Here is a 24,754-nt window from a genome sequence, read left to right on the forward strand (position 1 = left end):
TGAGAGTTGCAGCTGGAAAAATCAGAACTGTATCCAGTGTTTATTGGGGATAAAATGAGAAAAGGCCAGGTAAAGGCATATCAACACAATCCAGGCCAGGATATTCTGCCACTATATGAGAGGTGCCCATAGGTGAGTTACAGTGTTGCTCACTTTGGCTGTTAAAAAATAAGACAAAAGCAGCTGCTTATGAGAGTATTCCTACCTAGATACAGAAAGCAAAGCAAGGAGACATACTTGTGACATATAGTCCAAGAGAGTAGGCTGGATGATGGAGCAGAAATCAGGGGACCTGGAGTGCATCATGTGCTTGATGTTTATGCTGCATGTGATGCATGGGTGCTATCACTTCACTGTACTGCCCTTTAACTAGCATTTGAAATAATAATGGGCATGATTCTGCTGGCCTTAACTGTGTTGAGCGAGTTCTTATTAAGCCTTGGTTTCATATCAGTTGGCTAAAATAGGTGGGTTGAGGAGTGAGTATGTGTGGGCAGCAGAGCTACACTTAATATTTTTACTGTAAAACACAGGGAAACATGAGAAGACAAGACAGCAAAGTAGCAGACCACTCTGTAGAAATAACAGCAGAACTAATAGAGAGAAACAGCAGTGAAAATAGTCATGAATACATTTTTCCAGTCATCAATTCATTACCAGTGCCTTCCTGTTGGAATGTTCAATATATTTCATTACCTGAACCCTCCCAGTACTGGCACGGACTGCTCTTCAAAGGCCACAGATGGAGACTGACCTGATCCTGATGCTGCAATTTGGCTTGCTCCAGCTGCAGCCTGTGCTGCTCCTGCAGGCTCTCCCTCTTAGTGCTGTACTCCTCCTGCAGCCGCTGCTCCAGCGCCTGCATCTCCTCCTGCTGCTGCCTGCGGAGTTGCTTCCCCTCCTCCTCGAAGCGCCTCTCCAGCTCCTCCTTCTCGCTCAGTAGTTTCTTCCATCTTGCCGTGTTGAGGGCTGTGGAGACAAGACCATGGAGTCAGACTCTGAACTGCTCTGGGCCAAACAGTAGAACTGGACCTGTGTGTACGTCACGGAGCACGGTGGTTCTCACTGACTCCAGGACTTCCATGAATCTCAGCCAGCAACAAGTTCTCGCTGCCGCTTCTCTCTGTCCCACTCTCTCTCACACACATACACACATGCACACATGCATTTTTTTTTCAATATAGGCACTGTCAGGGTATGCAAAAGCCCATGCAAAACTGGAATCGAAAAATAATAACAATAACTATAACATTAATAATAAATAAAACACAGAACTCTGTGGACGTGCAGGGTGACTAGTTGTCCCCTCCTGGCCAGCACAGTCTTGGATCCACAAACTGAGGCTTTGGGCATTTTACTTGGCCTTGGATATGAGAAACAGCATGTGAGACAGTCACTTGACACAAAGCCTTTCAACTGGGATACAAGATTTTTCTTATTTTCTTCTCTGAAGACACAGTCTTGGCTAAGTCCCCACTTCCAGTGAAGGCAGAAGCTGCCTGGGCTCTTGAGACCCTGTGCACATGTTATGCAAGCAGTATAATTGATGACTTGACTAGGAGAGGGATTGCATCTCACACTTCCCATTTTCTAGCTGTTAAAAGCTGCTAACCCCATAAACCTGTCTTTTGTACCAGCTCCAGCAAGGATCACTCAAATCCATTAATGCACACTTGCTTAAAATACTTTTATATTCAAACCACTCTCTTGTGCTTAATGGAATCAGAGAGCACAAGTGAAAGGCTGATACTGAAGGAAATCAGAAAATGTGAAATTTTTACTCTAGTGAACTAACCCAGTGATCATGTCTCAGAATTCACAACCATATCTACAACTGTTTTCCAACAATTCCATCGAGGCAAGGATAATCAGTCCATGTCCCCATCTGGTTCCTCACCTATATTGTTTCCAGGGTCCAAGGAAAGCTGTGTCACAAACACTCTGTTCTCAGCCTTTTTGCTTTGCTAAAGAACAATTGCAACAAATCCAGATACTGAAGACCTGATGCAAGTTGGACAAGATCATCCAGACCACATTTAGAGAGCAAATTTGCTCACTTGTAAAGATCCAACAGCCAAGCAGCGATTAAAATCATCGTGACCACAATGTTCAGAACACTAGAGAAGGAGAGGTCGGTTTCTAGAGCTTCTTTCTGGTTTAGACTCATAGCTGATTTAGAAAGATCATCAGCTTTTGAACAAACTGTCTGCATAGTTATCCTTCCTTTGCCTTTCAAAATGCATGTGCCATGCACAGACCTGTGTGGCATTGTAAACAAGAGGACTGGAAACAGCTGTCTCCCTGCTGAGTGCTTCAAAACCATATTTATCCTATGACCATATATTTGCTCAATATCTGGCACCCCGCATGTTTTTCTGTCTCTTTCTACCATGGTGTCAGAATGTGCTCATTTTTTCCAGGATAGCAACAATTTGTCCAAGTTACCACTGCTGTCCCCACAGTTCATGTTGAGTGCACCCATGCAAGGCAGTTTGGGCACCCACACTAACCATTTCCTTTCCCACATAGCTATTTTTCACCCTGTTTAGAGCTCTGCTTCCACACTTACTGTACACCAATATCCAGACTTGCTCAGTATGTCCACTACTGGGGTCCTGTTCTGATCCTGATGTTTTCTGGAGTACTATGAGGAACTTCGTGTCCCTTTCAAGCTCTCTGCTCCTTACAGAAAAAAGAGTCAACCAGTGATCTTAGCACCTCAGTGGCAGCCCATAAAAAGCTTTCCCACCTGCCTCATACTGAAAACGAAATGGCACAATTTGTATTTTATATGGTCATTAGCTGGAATGTCTTGTCTCCTGGCAGTGTGGATTATAGCTCTAAATCCTCTCTTTTGCTTTTTTATTTTCTTTGGCATGTAAAGGGATCCCAGAGCAGGAGGGGTTATGCTTGCAGTTATGCCTTCGGTAGAATTCAAACTTACTCAAGCTTTAAATTGGAGCTGTAATGAACCCCAGCCCTCTCCAGCCTCTCTGATGAGATTACCCAGCACTTAGGAAGGGCTGGGCAATGAAGTAACATGCTCTAACCAAAAGAAAGTCCATCTGAAACACTTCCTGTAACCAGAAACACAAAACTATTCACAAATCAAACCTTGATGCAGCTGCAAAATGGAGGGAAGAGGAAAGCAGGGAAAGTGCGCTTAAAGGGCATGTTCCCCATTCACCCAACAATGCTACTGGAGGCACAAAACGGGGCCACTGCCCAGGAAATTTGCCTAATACTGAATATAAAATACCTCTAATGTGAAGGAATAATCCCTACCATAAGTCTCAGACTAAGACAAATGAGGCCGAGGACCGAAGGGGTGAGGAAAAACTGAATCTCTTCTTAGTAAGGAGATGGACCTTTGGGCGTGGCTCTACTGGAATAGGTACAGCAGAAGGCAAAACCCATGCAGCCCAAGGCTCTGCAGCTCTCCTACCCTCCTAGGGAGCAGGAACCAACACAGGAGAGCACTCCCTGTTGGAGCTGGCATTGAATCTACTGTGGTGTCAGTATGTGGTTCTAGTGAAACAGCTGCATCGCCACCAGCAAGGACCCCAAAACAGATGCCTGAACAGAAGATTGGCTAATGTTGCTGTAAAACAGTGAATTTCAGGCATCAGGATTGGGATACTGCTAAAGTGAGCCACTCTCGTAGAAAAAGAAGAAATCACTAAGAAAAGTTATATGAATCTATTACTGACATCGAACAAGACAGGGAGAGCAAAACTATGATTGGTTGCTATTATGAAGAGTTAAACCTTGGTTGTCTTTCTCTTTCTCTCTGGGTATTTCCATTGCTGCTTACAGGCTGGAAATGACTGACATAACGTGGCATTTCCTGGGATGGCAGTGTGCTGGGTTAGATGAGACTGGCTACAGTTGTCTCCCTACTCCCTGAGCACCAAGTGGCTTTTACAGAGTGCAACAGATGAGCAAAACCCATTTCAGGATGGGCTGGGATGGTGAGGGAAAAGTGGATGTTACTATGGGACTGACACCCCATCACACACGCAGAGTCTGAGCCACAGTCCAACCTCCTATTCAGGAGGGAAAATCTTGAGGGAACCAGGGGGGCTGGTGTCCTGTGGTCCCACAGAGGGACTGTTTGCTTCTGACAAAAGAAATGGGCTCTTCGCCACTTAGACTCTTCTCTTCTTCCTGACCCTTGACCCCAGATTCACAGACAAAATCACAGCCACTACACTCAAGTTACGAGTCCTCTGACTGGGAGTCATATCCAGGAGGAAATGGCACATAGGCTTTGGCTTCCAAATTCTCATGAATACAGATAATACAAATTTTAAACTTGACAACAGATTGTCTTCTCTTCATCTAGTTTTTAAATGCATCTTAACATCTCCTCTCAACTCGCTTCACATGCCATGGTCTGCAGCAAAGAAATAGGTAATTCTGACATTTAATTTCAACTGGCTTGAAGAGAAATAGCCCATCTTCAAAATCTCTTGATTTCAAGAGACTCACTGTTGCAGCTGAAAAGTGCTTATATTTATAATTTATAAAGATCAGTGTCCTGAGTGTAGAATGACTGCTTCTCATGTTTTTCTAGCCTTGCTATTTCTGGCAAAATACATGAGCAAATCTTATTGCTTAAAATAACAAGTCCCTCAGTGTTTATAGAGGCCATATTCCTCCCCAGGAGTGGGGAGGGAGAATCCTATTTCACCCATGCTGGTTTCAGATGAGGTGCGATACATTCACAGCAGTGCTGGGAGTAAAAGTGGACACTATCTGAACCTAAATTTTTTGCTTGGCTCCAGAAGGATGCAGGTCTCCCTAAACTGTTTTACATATGCTTTATCACTGCTATTGCTTCAACAGTGGTTTTATTTAGCAAAAGAATTTTCCTTAAACTTACATTCTGACTTTTCTGAACAGTGTATTCTCTCTTGCAGCTTCATTGCTTTGTTTAGCAGAATCCTGCAGTTTCTGCTGAAGTTAATAAAGACTGTGTGCTTTCAAAACCAAGCACTTCAGCCCCTAAACTGTAACTGAATTACAGCTATTGCCTATATAACTAAATGTTGGACACACTGCCTGTATCAACTCTGGCTAATCCAGCCTTGTTTCATTGATTCATTAAGACATGTGCATCAGTGAGTCTGAAATGGTGAATTTACACATGAGAAATCAGGAATTTCTGACCAACACCCATACTGTTTAATTGGACTGGTTATTTTTAAATTAATAAGTCACTACTTATCAAGGTGACTGGGACAAGTCAGAATACAACTTGGTTGCATAACATGCTGTGTAGATTTTCTCTAAATTTCTTCATAGAATTACCTATAATTCATCTGATAGTGAGAGCAAAATAACCCTCCTACAGCACAGGGAGGCTGCATGACTCCAGTAGCACCCACAGCCCCAGACTGAACTGCTTTAGAGATAGCAAAGAAGTGCACTGATTAGAAAAGCTCTCCTGCACATGGCATTTGCCTTTCACCTTTTCCAAAGATTTAAAACACTGGTTGTTTCACAAAACTTAATTTTATAATTTCATACCAAAGGAAAACAGACTGTCCAGCAATTTTTGACTTGCATTAAAACCATAGACCTTGATCTTCCATATTTATGGATACATACTAGGATTTGTGCTGCTGATTAATTTTTTCGCATTCTGCTGAACTGCAATACCTGCACATGTTCATCTTTTTGTTCATCGCTACTGAGAGTCCTGGCTATGTTGCATCTCATGTTGCATCTGTGGTACAGAGAAGATTACCTTCACCAAGCAGATGACCAGCCACCTGTGTCACTCCTGAACAGCCTCTGCTCAGCATCCTGGTGTCTCCCGGAGTGGTGGCTTGCTCAGGAAGAGGTGGCCTGTAATGGCTCCTCTCCATTAAACATGCCCACAGGACCACAGAGGAAAGGACTATCTCACACCACCTTTCCCCTTTCTGAGAAAGAAAGTCAATACATGTCTACAGCTTACCTCCCTTCTGAAGCAGTACAGCTCAGCCTGCTCTTCTGGAGCATCTGAGGTTCTTAGCAAAACAGTCTCCCCATTTGCCATCATGACCCAGTTCTCGGCAGAGGAGGTGCCTATTGCTGCATGTGCAAGGACAATAGCAAGGGCAGGCAGTGCCGTGATCTCCTGTTACTGAACCTCCTACTCTGTGACCCCCAAACAGGCAGGCACTTATACCCTTGGCAATGTTCTCCAGCAAAGCCACCAGGGATTTGTATTCACTTCAGCTGTACAAACATGGTGTAAATGCAAGCAGAACTCTTCATCTCCAGCACCGAACCTTTCTTTCCTTCCCATGTCACTGCCACTTGAAAAAACACTCACGAAAATGAGCAAACCCACCCTGCTAGATTGAAGTAGGGCTTTCAAATGAGAAGTGGATATTGAACGAAGAGCTTCAGATATGCCCTGCCTAAACAGTGTACCAACCAAAAATGGCAACAATTCCTCTTTGAGAGTTGTGAAGGTCAGAGGATGGAGGAAGGCAGACATCAGGGAATAACTGCAAATGCTATTCTGCCATTCCTGCGGTATATGTTTGCCATGGGGGCAATAAAGCTCACCATGAAATGAAAATCAGCCAAATAATTTCAGAGGGGTACATCAGGGAGCACAAGTTGATGGGCTTCAGAAAAGGGCTGTGTTCAGCTTTTCTGAAGTGGGTTGTCTTAGGCAAGGTGAAGATGAAGCATAGGGAGGATGTGCAGTTCTGCCCATCTCACAGGGGTTTGGCCTGAGCCTTCCTTTGCCAGCCAAGTCACCCTCTGGCCACTTGGCACAATCTGTGTTTACTTCATGACCCAGCAACTGGGCTCCCACATGCAGGGAAAGCTGAGAAGTCCCCCTTGTTCATAACTCCAGTCATCTGCGGTTCCAACATCTTTTGATACCCAGGGTGTCCTCTGCCCAGTGGTCCTCATGAACCCTACATCACACTCATTCTGGGGAGATTTAAGCCCAAAAGAATGCAGCCTGTTAACTGAAGCCAGAGCAAAAGCCCACCTTCTCTCTCAGGAGTTGTGATATCTTTACACTCTCCCTGTCTCCTCTGCCTAGATCAGAATCCAAGTGGAAAAGTGATGCATGCAGACACGCAGGGAATACACAGATCAAACAGGATGCGTTGCTCTTCCTGTCTCCACCAGGAAGAGACCTTAGAGATATTAATAAGCAAGTTCAGAGCTTGGTGTCCTTCAGTTTATATCTGAACTGCAAAACATGCAAATGTTCATAATTAAGTGATGCATTCCTAGCCACCACGCACTGCAACAGTTTCAAGTTCCCACTTTTCATCATTATGCTTTATCCTTGGCAGTGGTGATGTTTGAGAATGGAAGTTATGGATTTATGAAGAACATTTTCTCTAGGAAAGATGATGCACAACGTGTGTTGATGGTTGAATCTCCACAGCAAAGAGGTAAAATCACGGTTCCCTGCAAAGCCACAGAATCCCTGGCCAGTAGGTTTCAGAAGACACTTCATCACATCTTATGCATGCAGGTTCCCCAGGATCAGGTCACCAATAATAATAATAACTGATTTTGTGTAAAGTGAGAAAATCACTCTGTTGTTACTTTTCTTGTACTACTTACCGACTTCATCCCTGATCTTTGCAAGCTCGACTCCTAACTCCTTTATTTTCACAAGGGCATTTTCATTCTGTTTAAGGAAAAAGAAAGACAAGTATGTATAGTCCCCAGGTTTATCCCAGATAATCACTTTCACATGTTCATTTAGTAAAGCAGATTAGATTGATTCCTCAGATTTGTTTCAGGGGAGGGGAGTGGGATTATAATTAATTCATTCAGTTTTTAAATCAAGCTTAGGAACCACAACTCACTGGCTAGAAATACCCTGTATATCTGTGAATACATGTACACACACTCATGTGCACGACAGCACAAAATACTCTACTCCTATGTGTCTAAACAGACTTTTTTTTTTTTATCATTTTGTGGTCAACCTGTGTACCATTTATGGCTGGACTGCATGTGCAAGACTGATTTATTAATTCTGTTAAAAGACTTTAATCTATTTATGTCTCCATTTAACCACTTCCAAACATAATAATATTCTCACATAGTGAAATTTGCAGAGCAGATAGCTTTACTCACACCATTCTAGACATGGTGAGCATACCCATACAGATCCCACTGAAAACCTGATGTTTATGACTATTTACACATTTATTCCTGTGATTTCATTACCTATAAAGAACAAGGGTTCCTTTCCTTGACTAGTCTCAAAAGAAATCTAAATACTTAAAGAATTAAAGTGCATGATTTAGCTTAAAGAAAATTATAACATATTTATATTAGCAGTGCTAAGGTGTTATCAATAAAATGAATGGACTTTGACAGAAGGTATCTGATCAGTACTGTACAAACTGACAAAGAAAATTCTTAGGAAAACTCTACTGGAGTTTGATTTTTCTACAATAAATCCCAGCTTAATGGTTTAATCATACGGGCACTTTAAATTGAGATGTATCCTGAATCATATTAGGAAGAACATAAAAGAATGTATCCTGCTGGGAAGTTCACTAATTATTAGGAAAACTAGATCAGGCTACTATAAATATGTCCCAGGTTAGAAAAGGTCAAGAATCCTTAAAGGACACTACAGAGAAGTTATATTCAAGAGAAAGAGCAGTGCAGAAGTAAATTGAATTAAAAGGAGTCTTAGAAACAAAATCTTTCAGTAATAAGCAGCAAGGCTAATAAAAATCTAGGACACAAAAAGGATTTGGCAGCAGGATACATAGCAGATAGGATAGCAAATTAGTTCTATATTACAAAAATGAAAGTGGAAAAAATATTTCAGAGTTTAATCTTTCCGTTTATTTTTCCTGCACCAAATTTTTAACTCTGTTAAGAGAACTAACACAGCTTTATTTTTGGTATTACCAGAATAATGGAATGTGTAATTCAAATTAATCCTTTACTATTGCCCTTCTGGGATGATTTCCACCATATCCAAGGGACACATTTCCCAGAAAGTTCGCTGTAAACGGAATGAGAAACTGAGCTGATTTGAGAGCCTTGAGAGCCTGAGGAGACCCAGATGATGTGGGCATTTTTCTTACTCAGTTATGGGAAGACACCAGGAATGCAAGGCCTGGTTCATCCAGTCAGCTCCATACCCTGCTGAGTAATGCACATGGGGCTGTGTGCCAGGACTGCAGAGTGTCCGGTCCCAACCAACTGCACTAGGCTCAGAATAAAATGATGTACATTTTTTTTGGTGCTTTTTGTTGGTTTTTTTTCTAATTAGTAAAAAAGTTATGGAAAAAAAAAATTAAAAGATCCAGATAAATACAGCCTGGTATGTTAAAAAGCCAGATCCCTTCACACAGATTCCCAAATCAGCAGCCTTACAGAGATAAGTTTCCCCTGTTGGAGAATATCACTGCATCTGCCCACACTGTCTGTTTAACTCACTGGAGTAATTTTAAGAAGTGTTCTTGGCAGACTGCCAGGACTTGGTGCCCTTGAAGGTGTGTGCACAGGGATATACTGGGTACAGGAATTGCAGATGGGGAGCACCCACTCAAATTATCAGGCTCCCACTATTTGAAACAAAAGCCATTTAAGCAAGAAAGCTCTGCACAAACCATTGCCAGAACATAAAGATAGGCACAAATCAGTGGCATCGTTACTATTCTATTTACATGAAAAAAATTAAAAGCAATTAAAAAAACCACATCCTAGGAAAAAAAGGGGGGTTTAGAATTTTGATCCTCCATAAGAAATATTACAGACTCTATTTTTTACATTATGCTTTATCGGAGATAAGGTTTGTCCTACCCTTGAGGACACTTGGTGGTGGGACCCTCTCCAAAAGTATAGAGAACTGCCATGGTGCCAGCTTAAAAATGCTATCCCATAACTCAAGCACCAACATGGACACCAATCCACCAGGACAGTGGGCCTCAAGTCTGCCTCCCACCATCCTGGGGCCATGATTTCCAGAGCAGTCCCTGGAGCTCTCTCAAACTGCTGATATTGACACAGCTCGGGTGCCTTTGCTGTCATTTGCCTGCCCTGCCAATACTTTTTGCATTGTATTTTATATTGGTTACAGTGTCCTGTTTGCTCATTGGGACTTCATATTTATGTTTCCTGGGAGGTTTTATATGCAAGGGTTGGCCTCAGTGCCGAGGTCTCAAGTAGTCCCTCTTTCTCAGAGCGTTCTTCTAGAGACCAACAGTACATGAGTCCTTATCTTCCTCTCCTGCAAGAGAAGCAAGGTGCAGTTTCGGCTAATCATTGTATCAGCCTCCTGGATACCTGGATGCACAGTGAACTCACAAAAATCCCTGGCATCTTCTGTTACAGCAACCTGCTTTGTCACTGTAACATGACAGCTGTGGACTGCACGTGTTCCTGTGGCAGTCTAAACAGGACAGTAATGCAAAGCAAAAAAGCCCCTACTTTGTTATCATCGATGTGGCTCTGTAGATAACCAGCACTTCATTGTCAGTGTAATGAGGGAACTGGGAATGCCAGTGCTAAGGAAACCAAACATTACAGTAGAGCAAAACTGGATCTGACTTTGGAATGTAAAACTATCAGGTTCAATGCTGAGATTCATATATATTCAATGTCAAAACAACAAAGCAATTTGAAAATTTACAAGCAGGCAAGGAAAACTTTCCTGAAACTAATCTATAAGAAACCAAATTAACAGGACATCCCATTGGGTTAATCAGTCTTCATTACTATTTATCTCAACAAAATGTTAGAAAGAGAAGACAAGGTAAGCAGCTGCCCTCCAAATAGTTTTGTGTCTAACAGGCTCAACATAAAGAAAGAGATTTGTAGAGGTCCTGTACTAGGCCACCAGTTGGAATTGAGCTACTGAGAGTTAGCAGCTAAGGGCCAAATCCAACTTAGGTTTAAAAAGGTTCAGTGACCATACTAGTGACACAACTGTTTCCAGTAGGTGAAAAGGTCAGAGACACTGTAAGGAGATTGTGCAAATATCCAGCATTTTAGTGCAGCAGTTAAATGGAAAGGGAGGAAAAAAAAAATCCCTTTGATGTGATTTGAAATTCATTTTTTTCTGGCCAAATTGTGAAACCAAAACAGTGGGGTTTGTATGAATTAAAATGTCGCACTTATTTTTCAAGTACTTTTAATGAATGATGGGCTTCAGTACTTCTTGGAAAAATGATGACAAAGGTCTTCTGTTGCTGCATCCCAATAAATTACTCTGATGATGAAGTAATTTTCATAAAATAAAATTACACTCAGAGATAAAGAAAAGCTTCTTCCTCATTCCAGAACTCTCCATTATAACAGCTGAGTCTTGTGTCTGGAATGTGCCTCATCTCCTCAGACAGAAAGAAAAATAGAATAGAATAGGTAGAATGAAATGTTTGCTCTGTGTTTAAACTACTGTCTGTTGAACAGAAGACGTAGTAGCAACTCATTTTCATATCATCAGCTTTATAACACAGACCTTTCAATATTTCTCCTGTGAAAGGCTTGATATCAGACTGCATTTCAGTAAGGGAATCAGACACTGAAAATGTCACTTGCGTATTCTCCATTCAACTCAAAACACTTGAAACGTGACTTATATTGGTGCAATTTCCAAGCAGTTCTGGAAAACCTGGCACGTAGTCAGGCAGGTAGCCAGAAACATAGGAAGGAAACATGAATTAATCCAATTAAATAACACTGGCCAAAAGTTAACAGTGTAGTCAAGAAAAAAAATCAGCATAATTTAGATATAACTGCACATGAGGACCTAGAAAAATAACTTGGTAAAACATATGAGTCTGAGTATGGGTAAGATGCTGGTGTTGTCCAAACAGATTAGCTAGAGAAGTAGTGATGAAAGCTTGGAGGCAGAGGCTGGACATCTGAAGATGTCTCTGCTCTGGATGATCTTTAAAAGTCTCTTCCAACCCAAACTATACAATGATTCAGTGATTCTATGAAAGGCTCTGCTTCAGTTGCACAGAGCTTCAGTTGACAGGTAAGATATCCTCGAGGAGACATTGTCAGAGAGACAGGTCAAGATTTTACTCTGGACTAGGAATAACTGTGGGGTGGGGAGGAAGTGTTGAGATTTGCCTTAGAGTCTCCTCTGAGAACTACAAACTACCTGAGAGATACTAATTAGTTAGAAATGCTAATTAATTAAATCTCCAGGTGCTTTTTAACAATAGGTAGTAAATAGGTGGTAATATTAGATCTATCATAGAAATGGAAATGGGTCAGATGAGGCAAGTAACATCGGAGAATTGCCCAGACCCATATAGGAAGTCAACCGCAGCTAGGAAGTAAACCTAGGAAGTTAACTTCCCAAATTTACATGTCTCTCCACCCAGCCAACTAACCTGTTTGCTCATATTCTAAGGTCCAAATGTATGTACAATGTCTCCACAAATACTTCTCAGTTTCCCGCAATACCTCCTAAAAAATGCACTGCACAGAGATGCTCTCTGGCACTTGTTATTAAAAGTGTTCCTCCAGAACAGCTTTTCTGTATCCAAAGCTTTCAAAATATTAAAAAAAAAAAAAAAAAATGCTGACCTGCAAATGGTGCTTAGTCACTGTTGCTTTATTCAGACTTCCCTGTGGCAAGGTCTTATATAATAATTGGAAAGAGAATCATATACATTGAGAATTCTCTGGTACCAATAAATATTTCAGATGATACCTCTAGAAACAATAACTGAGTCCCACAGCAGCTGATGTTCAAAATTATCTGTAGACTTCCTTCAAAAAAGACGTGATTTAAGATTGCTTTTCAATCATGTTGCCAGGTGATCCTCCCTCATAATATTCTTTAGGTTAAAGTTTACAAGCACCTAGATATCCCCCAGTGACTGCTATATTTGACAAGTTTTATAATAACCCACACTTTTTTTCTTAACCTGGTTTGTAGCACTTCTGAAGTTATATTTGAGCATATTATTAGTAAATGGAAGCACTACTAGTTTTTCATTTCATGGAGTAGATGAATATTTTAAAAAGCCAAATTCTAACAGAATATACTTCACAAATACCTGTTGCTGCCAAGATACTTTCTATCAAGCAAATTAATTGCATATATTCATTCTCTCACTATTCTGTATGTACTTTAAATACAGGCAAATTCACAGAAGAATATCAGGAAAATCTATGTGTTTGAAATGTCCCACAACTTCTCTTGTAGATGTTATTTTCCTGCTGTCTGTAGCTACATAATTATCTCTGCACTGGTATTTGTTACATGACCCATTTTGGTGCCTAGGAATTTGTTTGATTTAGATTCAACTGGACATAATAAAAAAGGTAGTTTTGTCTTGTTTCACTTCTCCTAGATTGGAGGATCAGTACTATGTCAGAGAGAAGGACTGTTGAAGAGGTAAAACCTTAGGACAGCTAGAGGCTGAAAAATCTCTCTTCAAACTTTAGAACTCTGTGCAAGTTTCCCTTATAACTTGTACTTCGCATGTCTATTAAAAATGTATGAAAAGCAGAGCAAGATATCAAGCCGACTGTTGCTACAGAAGATGCCAAAGGTCCCTCCTTGCTTCATGAACATACAACCCTTACATTTACACTGCAGGATAAACTTATGTAAGGCACTGCAGTGCATGAGAAAGAGACAGTTATACCTGTCCCTGGTGAAGGGGAGATCACCACACTGTAAACAAGCCAAGCATCGGTCCCCTCTCCGCCACCCTGGATGCGCACACGCCACCGACGCCAGCGAGATGAAGCCAACCCAGGCTCTATCCCGGCTAGTTGTCTTCCCTTTCACTAAAGGATAAAAAGAGGCAAAAGTACCGTCTCGTCCTCGCACCGAACGGGGGGGAAACACGTGGAGCAGCATTTGCCCATCCTGGCAGGACCTCCACCCGCCGGACTGCCACCCGCCGGACTGCCGCCAGGCTGGCACGGAGCCGGAGGATGAGCCCCGGGCGGTGACACTGGCAGGAGGGGAAGTCGCGTCCCTGCACGCCGAGGCCGGCCAAGGGGACTTGTCAACCTGAAGCGTCCCGGGGAGCCGGGAGATGCCAGGGCCGGGGTCGAGGAGCCGGGAGCGGGGCAGGGACAGTGTCTCGTAGCGGGCGGCTGGGGCGGTCCGGCAGGTGCGGAGCAGCGGAGCCGGCGGCGCCTTCGCTCCCCGCGGAGCGCTGCCCGCTCCCCGCCCCGCCGGAGCACCGCTGCTCGCCCTCTGGCTCGGGCCTCTCCCGAAAGAGAGCGTTCGGTCGCTCCGGCTGGCAAAGGCTTGCCCAGAGCAGGGCACGTCCAGCAGCGCCATCGCAGGGACGTGCCGGGGTGGGGAACGGCGGGGACGGAGTTTGAAACTTCGCAGCGACATCCCCAAATGCGCTGAAATCCGAGAGTGCGTCTGGGCTCTCAGCCGGGGCGGCTCTCGCTTCTCATCCTCCTGTCGCATTCACAGCCATTGATCACCGTGGTCCCCGTCCTCCGTGTCCGCTTGGCTGGTGCCTTTAACGCGAGCGTCCCCCGGCTCGCTGCCGGCGCGGCTGCTTTTCCCGCACCGCTCCCAAATCCACTGCTTGGCCCTAGCCGGGCAGCACGGCTGCGGTGCCGACGGACAGGGCTGCGGCTCTGCCGCACTGGATGCCCCCCCGGCCACCCTGCGGGCTCTGCGGCTGAGCAGAGCCGCCCGCCGTGCTGCGCGGGGGCTGCTGCCAGCGGGGCGGGACCCGGGACGGAGCCCCGCTTCCAGCGGTCTGCTCTCCCCGGGTGGGCCCACTGGTTCGTCCGCGAGCCGTGTGGGATGTTCCTCCGGGTGTTCCGCAGCCTCCCGAGCCGGTCTAATCTCCCCGTAAGGACTTTCCCTGAAGTCGTTTACTTAAATCTCGAGGAAGATCAACCTTTCTGGACCTCAGCGACTCCGTGTGATTGCAAAACCACAGACCTCTGCAACGCACCTGGAGATTTCTGCAGTCCTTGAGGGCTGGGGTAAATTTTTGGCCATATATATGTGTATGTACACCACATAATCTAACATAACCCTAACCTGCATATACACACACAGTGGTGCATATGTCTGGTCTGTATCCACGTGCCCACTGGGTACACATTTTCTTGTCCAAACACAGGGCATGGAGCTGCAGCAACCTCTCCTGGGCAGGAAATATTTTCCTCTAAAAACTTACACTAAAGATTACACTGGAAAAAGGCAAAACAGTTCAGTGACTCACACTCAAGGTGTTATTTGTGTAGCAAATCCCTACACTATTTAAACCTGAAAGCCATTATTTTCCTGAAAGCCAAACCACTACCAAACATACAGAAAAACTACATTGTCCCCAAAGCTGAAACAGTTCTTCCTTCTGATAGGAAAGAAGCTCAGATCTGTGCCTTTCTGTACGGGAGGCTTTTTTTTAATTCTATGTCCTACTGTAATGGGTGATGCACAAGACGATTTTGAAAATAGTAGGAAACAACAAGAATGCCCAGCAAAACTGTGTTAAATTATATTTAAATGCTCAGGTAGCTGTCTGGTTCGTGCCAATTTCTTATTCTCTACTCTTCCTCAGCCCTGCCAGGGCTTCAACCAGAGTTTCAAAATATCACAGTCAAGTATTTAAAAACAAACCCAACAACAACAACAACAACATAGAAACCTCACCAAACAAACAAACCAAAATCAAACACCAGACCAAAACAAATTAAAAATCTCACTCAAAGTGCATGAGTTTTAACATTTGTGTTTAAGATCTAACTTTTCTTTACAGCATACAAAAATTAATTTGGTTGGCTACTGAACAGCTACACAGCAAAGGTAAAAAGAGACTTCCTTGTATGGTGAAATGTTTTTATCCTCACTGTAGAAGCTTCTTTTTTTCTTGTCACACAACCTGAAGTCTGTGATTTGGGTCTTTTACAGTCCAAATCCTGACTGGAAACTTTGTAACTGCCATAGACAAAAAAATTGTCTTCATTTGGAGACAAATTACCATAGCCATTTCTCTGAGCTGGTCATTAGAACTATAGTATTTAAACCAAGATGTCTGACTATCAGACAGGGAAAATAAAACCTTGTCATTATTCCTTTTGTCATACTTTTAAATTGAAGTTCACATGTTTTTCAATCACTTCACTAATAATGGGAGATTTGCTGTTTGCATGTTAAGTCTAAGCTAGAGTTTAGCTAGCAAGGTCTGTACACTACTTTAGTACCACTTAAGCACTAAACTTGAAGATAAAATATTTAAGTGAAACTTAAATTAAACAGAAGTTATGTGCTGTCCTTTTGGTTAGGGTGCACTGAGGCCCCAGAAGCCAAAATGGGATTGATAAGGAATAAGGACATGATGGATGAATTGCTGGGCTCTTTGGTCAGCTTAGATCCTTTGGGGGAAAGTGAGCCCAAACTCATTCAGTTTAAATTAAGCCTCATCCTGCAGGTCAAGGTGTGTAGCATTAAAGTGAGAAAACACACAAGCCTAGAAAGCAAATGGAAGATGGAACTATTTTAAAGAGCAGCTCCTCAGTGAAATGCACAAACAAGGATGATGAAGAAAGAATTCAGGAGGGGTGTCTGTGGTGGTGGGAGCATGATTACAGGTTGGAGGTAGGTTACTACGCGGATGACTTTGAACACACACTTGCAGGCATCAATGCCTAGGGGATTAAGGACATAGAAATGGAAATGAACATAGCTGAGAGAGGAGTAAAACTCAGCAAAATAGGCATATCAGGGAGAGGACAATCCCTATACCCAAATTCTGTGAGAACTGGCACTTTCAACAGCATGTTCAAACCATGCTTTTGAACTTATCAACTCTTAATTTGAAAATGCTAGAGTCATCTGTCTGATTTCAGTGGCATGTAGCACTTGGAACAAATACTGAGAGGAATAATACATTAAAATAAAGTGTCAAGCATAACAAAACACCAGAGACAGACAGATCCCACTCCAGTTCAGACTGCTGCCTTTGTAAACCAAAAGAATTTATATTTTTAGATGAGGGTAATATGTAATTCCCACCTACTGGGGACCCAGTGATGCCACCAACCCCAAAATTGCTCATTAGGCTGGGAAAGATGGGGAGTTGCTGAAGAAGTATTAAGCAGGGAGGAGCCCTTGGGGGGATATGGCAAGGAGTTGCAGTAAATGGAACTATTATTGGGCTGGAGGTAATTAATGGAGCTGTTCAAAGATCAACCCTTGGAGCAAGTTATGTTGTTCACTTATGAACCTGGTCAAAAATTAGTGAGTGCTAATGAGATGCTGGGATGCACTGTCCATCAAGGGAGAGGCAAAACACAATGCTTGTCAAGCTGGATGGTACATAGGGCTATAGTAATGGTCATGAGAAGAACTACAGAATACTGAGAAGTTCAAGGTCCCAGTCACAGGGACAAATAATAGGAAATTCAAGTAAAAGATGGAAACTCAACAGCTGCAAATAACAGCAAAAAAAAGAGTGTTGCTTATCCAGTCATAGGATGACTAAGAACTATGTCTATGGTACGGTTCTGAATGGAGCAAACACCACCTTAGATTCTAGGAGGACTAAGAGGGAAGTCTAAATGCTTTATGAAAAGCCACAGGGAGATCTCACCTGAAACCTCACACAGTTCTGGTCACCTGTGTTTTGGGGATAGCAGTTCTGATGCAGGGAATACATCTGCCTAAGAAAACAGTAAAGTTGAAAAACGATAGCTGTCAGGGAGGAGAACACTAAGAGAGGGAGAAGTACTTAAAGGTGAAAAAAAAATATTTACACAAAATAACAGGTTGTAAACGTGGGCATACCTAAGTCATAAGATGCAGTGGAGAAGGGAGGCAAGAAACAGTAGACTACAGGAATGAGGAAATAAGGAGAGATGGGAAGGTCAGATTCAGATTATGTGGTGCATAACTGAGTCTCTGCAACTTCTGTGATGTCTCAGCTCTCAAGAGTGATGGATAAGTCAGACTATTGGCAACTGCCACCTGCTGGCATTCTCTGCAGTCAACAGTGAGAGGTGGCTGTGACACCAACATTAAGCACCTCCAGAGGGTGGTGTGAGGAGAAGCCTGCTTGGCAGCATTCACTGAGGGCCAGCATTTTGTCTAAGGCAGTGCCGAGGTAGGATAGAACAAAGCTATTCCAGGAATGCATTTTGAACAGGAGACCCAGAGGATGATTAAGTGGTATGCCACGAATTATCATTCATGACAAAGATGGGAGAGCAAGGCTGGCAGAAGGGACATCCAGCACTGCTTATGTGATTATCACAACCTATTTCTCTGCACATACTCTTTTCAAACACTGTTAGTTATAGTTTGTGTGACAGAACGTGCAGATGGAATTCCAAAGAATTTTGATATCTACAAGAGAGAAGTTAAGTATACTGACAGAATTGCCGACAACCAGGGAGACTGAATTTATTTTTCAATAAACCAAGCATGGGCCTCAAAGACTGCAATCCATTTATTATCAGTATTGTTAATTCTTCAATTCTGCGTACAGTGTAATTTGAAAACAGTCTCAACTAATCCTAAATTCTCTTTCCAATTTTACTCATTGAAATTGCTAGTCACATTGTATTTCCATGAGTGTTTGAAACCAATGAAGACGTGTGCTGCTGTCAAAGGAAGTGATTTCATCTCCCCCTCTCTGGTCACTTGTTTTATCTCAGCTTCCTTTCTTATGGTCACACAAGTGTTTGTGCAGTGAATCAGATTGGGATTAAACCTAAAAGAGGGAGAAAGTAGTGAATTTGAGGAGAGTCAACCTCGCTAGCACAGGATCAGCTTCCCCAAGACAAGGAATGGAGTCCACACTGCTGTCAGCTGTGAGGAGAGTCCTATCACAAGCCCCTGAACTCTAACCTTGTCAGACTGAAAACCACAGCGGCCCAAAGAAATAAGAAAAGAAAATACATTCACTAGTACATTTCACCTTCCTTGTTAGAGGTGCATTGCAAGTTTTCTCTGACACAGCTCTGTTGTTTGTAGCACAATTCTCCACATTGCTCTTTAGACATACACACGTAGTACATTATTTTCAAGGTTGAAGCTGTTATTTTTGTTCTTACCTAATTTAAAAAAATTATTCAGAAATGTAATACAGGGATTTTGAGATTTCTGAAGACATGAGCAGTCAGTCAGTTATGAGTTTCAGCTAGATGATTCAGCTAGAGCTGAAAGTCACGCCAGATGTCCCCTGAATGGCAATTTCCATTGGATTTACAGTAAGGTTTCACATTTTGCATATTAGTACCATGAGGTTTTAGTGATCCTCAGGCAACTCATATGGAAGCAAACATTTTTTTATATAGTGTTTCAATTATACACTTATGCTATTGCATATTTAGATTAATAGAATATTTACTCTAGAATTTAACAAATTAACGTGGACTATATGTTCTCTGTTTCTTAAGTGAGAGAGCCCAGCCAGCTGACTCTTTTTTAAATTCAGTTCTCATACACAAAGGATGTGGGAATCTAAACAGAATTCCTTCAGACTCTTGTTATTTCTGCTAGTGTAGCCTTACATTTATTTGAATGTCAGTAGCTTGTAAGTCCATGGATTAAAATGCATGAGAGAACAATACTTTATTAGTATGTTTCTTAGTTCTTGATGTCTGGAACAGTACAAAGTAAGCATTTGCAGAGAATTCCAAATGAACTAGTTCTTGCTGACAAGGAATTCATGTATTCTCATATGAAATATCATTTATACACCAGGATCACAAGGAAAAATGCATGTTTTCACTGAATTCCTCACCTGCCCTCTACCCAAGAATACATCCCCTGCAAGGCTGTTTCTAAATTCCACACCTCTCAGTAGCTGGAATCAGATGGCCATTCTCTTAAATCAACTTTGCAGAGAAATGTTCCCTTCTCCCAACAAACACAGGATCTCCTCTCTTCCAGTCCTGAGTTATTCTGGACCAAAGCCAATGACAACTCCAAGCTGCTGTATTTTAAGGCCAAGCAGCGCAAGGGACAAGTGCTGACATCCTGCAACATTAATGTCAGTGACAACAAATTCCAGCAGTTTTACATGGATCAAGTTCCTCCTATAAGGAAAATTCTCAGTGCTCTGCTAAGAGAAACAGTACTTATTAATATTAATAAGCATCCAATCTATGAGTTGTGGCCTTGGGATATTTTTATACAAAGGAAACCTAACTCAGATGATTTTTAGAACTTATTTTAAAAATGCATAATTTATACTAATTCCTCTGTAGTTTGAGCTGGTTTTAAGAAGGAACCATAATAAATGGTTCTCAAATCACCTTCTGAAATTGTAATGTGTGAGAAATGATTGTAGGAAGCAGCATTTGAATCAGATCTGAGGGGAGAGAACAAGGCCAAGGAATTCCAGGAGGATTGCAGCTGAAACATTTTAGGAATGTTTCTGGAATCCAATAGCTCAGACCTTAAAGGGAGGTTAAGCAAGAGACAGGTTGTGCTTTGGATACCTGATTCAAAAGCACAGCAACATGCTTTCGGATGTTTGTGAGAAACAGAAAGAGTATCTAGTAGATATATCTTCCACTTGAAAGAATAGCAAAAATGTCAAAATCCTTGGAACATAATAATTACCATTTATATATATCTTTGAGTCATGGTCCATGTAATCTAAATCCTGCATCAAGATGTGATTATTGTCAGAAACTTCACAAGAAGATGCAAGTAACCCTGCATTAGAGAGTGTGATAAAAAGATGCTCTGCATGGAAAACTCATTTTAACATCTATCTGAAAATTCTTCCAACATCAAAATAGGTGTCTCCCCTCTAACACCCACTGTATCACGAAATATTGTATATCCAGATAATCTTGCTGCCAACAGGTCTTTGTAGAACTTCAGGACAAAGGACAAAGGGATGTTTCAGTCAAATAACATGACTTTTGTGTCATGGGACATGACATTTTACACTGTTCTATAACTATATTCGATGAAAACATCCCCTCTAAGGCATCCATTGGCAAACTGCAGACATGAAGGTGTGGAGCTGCTTTCTCTTCTCACAGTGGTTTGTTCTAATAACTGATCATCTCTACTCCTAAAGGTCTGTGCTTCCTTCATGTGTTGAAGCTGCAAAACTTCTGTTTCCAGACAGCAGTTTCTGCTAAATTTTCCCCTTCTAGAGGAAAGAACTTTATGGTACACAGAAAACACTTCTTATTGGGATTGTTCTGCTCTGGACTCAAGCCACATTGTCCTTTTTTACAAAGAAAATCAATTGTGCTCTTCTGTGTCTCACAGCAAAGGATTTTTCCAGATCTCACAGTTGCTTATTGCTCTCCTCTGTTTCCTCCCTATTTTTTCATTGTTTCTGAAGTGTGAGCACCAGTGCTAAATGCCATCTATTCCTTATCAGTCTCCTCAGTGCTGAGTGTACAGATGTTATCACCCCCTTACTTCTACTTGCTATGCCTCTGTTTACTCACTCAAAGATCTTGACAGTTTTTCATAACACATGTTCACAATAGGAGCTCACATTGATTTGTGCTGACAGCAGAAACTTTAATTACTTCTGGAGTTGCTCCCTTCCAGCTGACACCCAGACCATAGTTCTGTAGACATGACCTGTATTCTGCATTTACAGTTATTCATTAACATCTGCTTGCATTTCAACACATTTTGTTTGAATGGGCTCAGCTCCCTTGATCCAAATCACTCCATATTATTGACAGGTCCAAACACCCTCACTGTGCCAGGCTCTCCATGTGATTAGTATCAGCCAGTTATGGAATTGGGGGGGTGAAGGGAAGAAGTTTTGGGCTTTGCTTTGCACAGAGGTAAGTCAGGATTGTATGAAAGGCAGCTCCAGGCAGAGCTGGCTTTAGCCTGGCTTTGCTGCATCCATCACTCCTCAAAACTGAAGCCGTGAGAATATGAGAGCATTGGTTTTGTATGCTCAAAAGCGAAGGCAGATTGCAGTCCACTAATCAAATATGTGGGTCTCTAGCTGCTAAAATCTGTAACCACAATCCACATGGACTGCAATAGTGATATGAAATTGTAGCTGAAGAACTGAAGATCAAATAAGAACTCCAATTATAAAGAAATTGTTGTTTTTCTGTCAGCATGTCTATATGAGAGGTTTTTGCAAATGTGGCACATAGTCTTGAAATGCTCAAGGTGAGAATGGTAATCACAGTCTATCTGTATTTTCAAGCCTTGCTTTGCACTGGAACAACCTCACATTTGCCAGGAATTTTCATCAACAGGGAAAGTTCCACTACATTCTACAAAATCCCTCTTGTGCATCAGGTCAGAATGCATCTGCTGATGGATCTACATAAGAAGACATGATATTTACACTCTCATCCCCTGGGATTGCAACAGTAAGTCTGGAGAGACAGAATTATATCAGCAGAGCATTCTAGTTTAGGAATATGCTGTCATGAGGGAATACAGTAAATAATCTGGAGTCCTTCTACAAACGACATTTAAAAATGCCTTTGGGCCAGGGGAAAGTAGACAGAACAATTTTTTTTTTTTAATGCATGTAAAACTCAGTAACTTCTAGTACTTCATTTTAACTAAAGATATGTGAAATGAAGTTTTACATGAAACAGAAGATATTCCAAGACTATGGGAAAGAAGTTCAAGCATTATAGTCGCACGTATGGCACCTACACAAGTATATGGCATATATCCAACTATTCCATGCTTATTTCTAAATTAATCCCTTTAATGGATTTAGCCATTGCTTTGAGTGTGTTATGCTCTTTGTAATGTGTTTGTTTTTAAGAATACCAGTTAGCTAAAGGTGAAAGAAAAAAAAAAAAATCAGGCCAAATATCTGGAAGCCTGTACCAAATAAGGAGGTGATTTCTGTTTCTTTATAGTCAGAATAGAAAGAAATACTGAAACCTTTTTCTTTTGCAACTTGGACCCCAGTGGAAATGCAGAGATATATGGAAAATATCCAGTACCTCCTGAACATTTTCCTTCTACTTTCCAGGACAGAATAACTCTGCAGGCACTTACACCTATCAGGCATATCTTTCCCTAGCCTGCAAGTTATTGGTGGGTTGTTTTTGCCTCTCCAAAGGGCATTCGGGGGGCTTTGCCTATCTGAAGACCTGCCTTGGTGCTTATCTCCTGCCTGCAGTTAAATGTGAGGCAAGGTAAAGCAGATAGTATCTTAGTTTTCCTCTACAAGAATTAGTGATTGTCTCCTGATAGCTAATGGACAAGATGTTATGTCTATATTTCTGATAAATGCATTAAATTGCAGTTTTACTTTGGCCTCTTTACTTTAGCAGTAGCATTCAATATATACAGTACACACCATGCTCCTTTTTTATGTCTTTCCAAACAGAATTCTCTACATTATACATACCAAAGTCCCTTTTCTTGAGAAAAATCCCAAGGAAGAAATGTAGCTTATTTTCCCTCACAGATGAAATCAGAGTGTGGTAATAAGAACAGCCGTGGAGCCTGTCTGCCTGGGAGGCAGCCATCAGCCCAGCGGTGCTGCTGAGGACATGCACTGCTTTTCATTTCTGCAACTGCCCAGAGACACGTGCTGCACCACAGGAAACATTGACAAGGGCAGATGGGGCGAACCTGTGTGGGATGTAAAATATTCATCGCACCTGCTTGGTGCGAATGAACATGAACAGTGGGAATATATCCCTGTCTCCAGAAAGGAAATTACTTGCTGGGCTCTCTTCTACAGCTCACAGAGCTGCATACACAAAACCATTGCTGCCTCTGCACTTCCCGATGGACGTGGGACTCCTTAGCTGCCCTCACTTTAGGTGATGCGGTCAGGTCATCTCACTGTCTGGTCCTTCTCCATTGGTGCTTGTCACTGTGTTGGTGATTCCAGACCCTGTGATGTTCCAGCCCTATCCCTTATACAGTCACTGAAAACACGTCTTCCCAGAGGATATATGAACAGCAGAACAGACCGTACATGTGTGCTTCTGTGCATGCCAATGTATGTATCCATGCACACAAACACATGACTATCTTCCCATGTAAATCCCCTAATAAACTAAACATAGGGTAATCTCCAGAATCAGTCACTTTAACTTCCCAGTTTTAATTTGGCTATTGTCTATTTAGATGCTAAGCACTCCAGGACTGGAATATCATCTTTATGTCGTCTGTAAAATGTCTAGCACTCTGTTGGGGTAACTGCAGAAAAACAAAAATTTTAATGTCTTAATTTCTAATGCAAATGTTATATGGAGCTCAAATATTAACTAAGAGGAATATATTAAGTCAGTCAACTACTTTCTGTTTTCAACACACCCAGTTCAATCCAGACATCTTTTTGTGACTTGTTCTGTATAATTTGATTAAACAGAAGCTAATGTTAACTTAAACAGATTGTACTGCACTGACAGTAAGAAGATAGAGAATGATTTTTCAAGTGAATCTAGCCTTTATGTTTTGTGATGGCTAAAACCATATTATTTCTGCAATTCAAAATAGTTGGTTTGATGGACATTTAGAATTGACAGACCTTTGTTACAGATTGTTTCTCTTAGTAGACTGTAGAAGCAGTAAGATCACCTGAAAAAACTTCAGTTCTATTGCACTGATCATTATTGCCAATATAATTATGATGCCTAAACATAATTATTGGACATGTCTATATTAATGTAGCCATGCCATTTTGCCCTGAGGGAATGTAAAATCACCAAACAAAAGTATTACTGCCAGAGCTCTGGGAGGGAGAGGGTAGGAAATGCCATGGATGTGTATTTGAGGGCAGGAGGGCTGCTGGGATGCTATGATGGGCATCTCCAGGTGAGGCTTCAGCCACAGAATGAGCCATCAGGTGATGCCTGAAGTTGGCCA

The 24,754-nt window shown here is 42.0% G+C and overlaps 1 protein-coding gene across 5 annotated transcripts in view; it reads right to left on the reverse strand.

Moving 5' to 3' along the window:
- The window catches only part of MTUS2 (microtubule associated scaffold protein 2), a 249,282-nt gene that overhangs the window by 17,686 nt on the left and 206,842 nt on the right, over window positions 1–24,754 (reverse strand). For all 5 annotated transcript variants that reach the window (XM_027884594.1, XM_027884593.1, XM_027884597.1 and 2 more), the window contains exons 8-9: window positions 7,594–7,660; window positions 755–969 (exon numbers count right to left, since the gene is read on the reverse strand). In XM_027884594.1, the coding sequence (XP_027740395.1) occupies window positions 755–969; window positions 7,594–7,660 (282 nt within the window). The remainder of the gene's footprint in view (window positions 1–754; window positions 970–7,593; window positions 7,661–24,754) is intronic.

The sequence above is a fragment of the Empidonax traillii genome, unplaced genomic scaffold (assembly GCF_003031625.1).
Source record: "Empidonax traillii isolate 1590-97213 ecotype Southwest subspecies unplaced genomic scaffold, ASM303162v1 scaffold149:size904812, whole genome shotgun sequence".
NCBI classification, from domain to species: domain Eukaryota; kingdom Metazoa; phylum Chordata; class Aves; order Passeriformes; family Tyrannidae; genus Empidonax; species Empidonax traillii.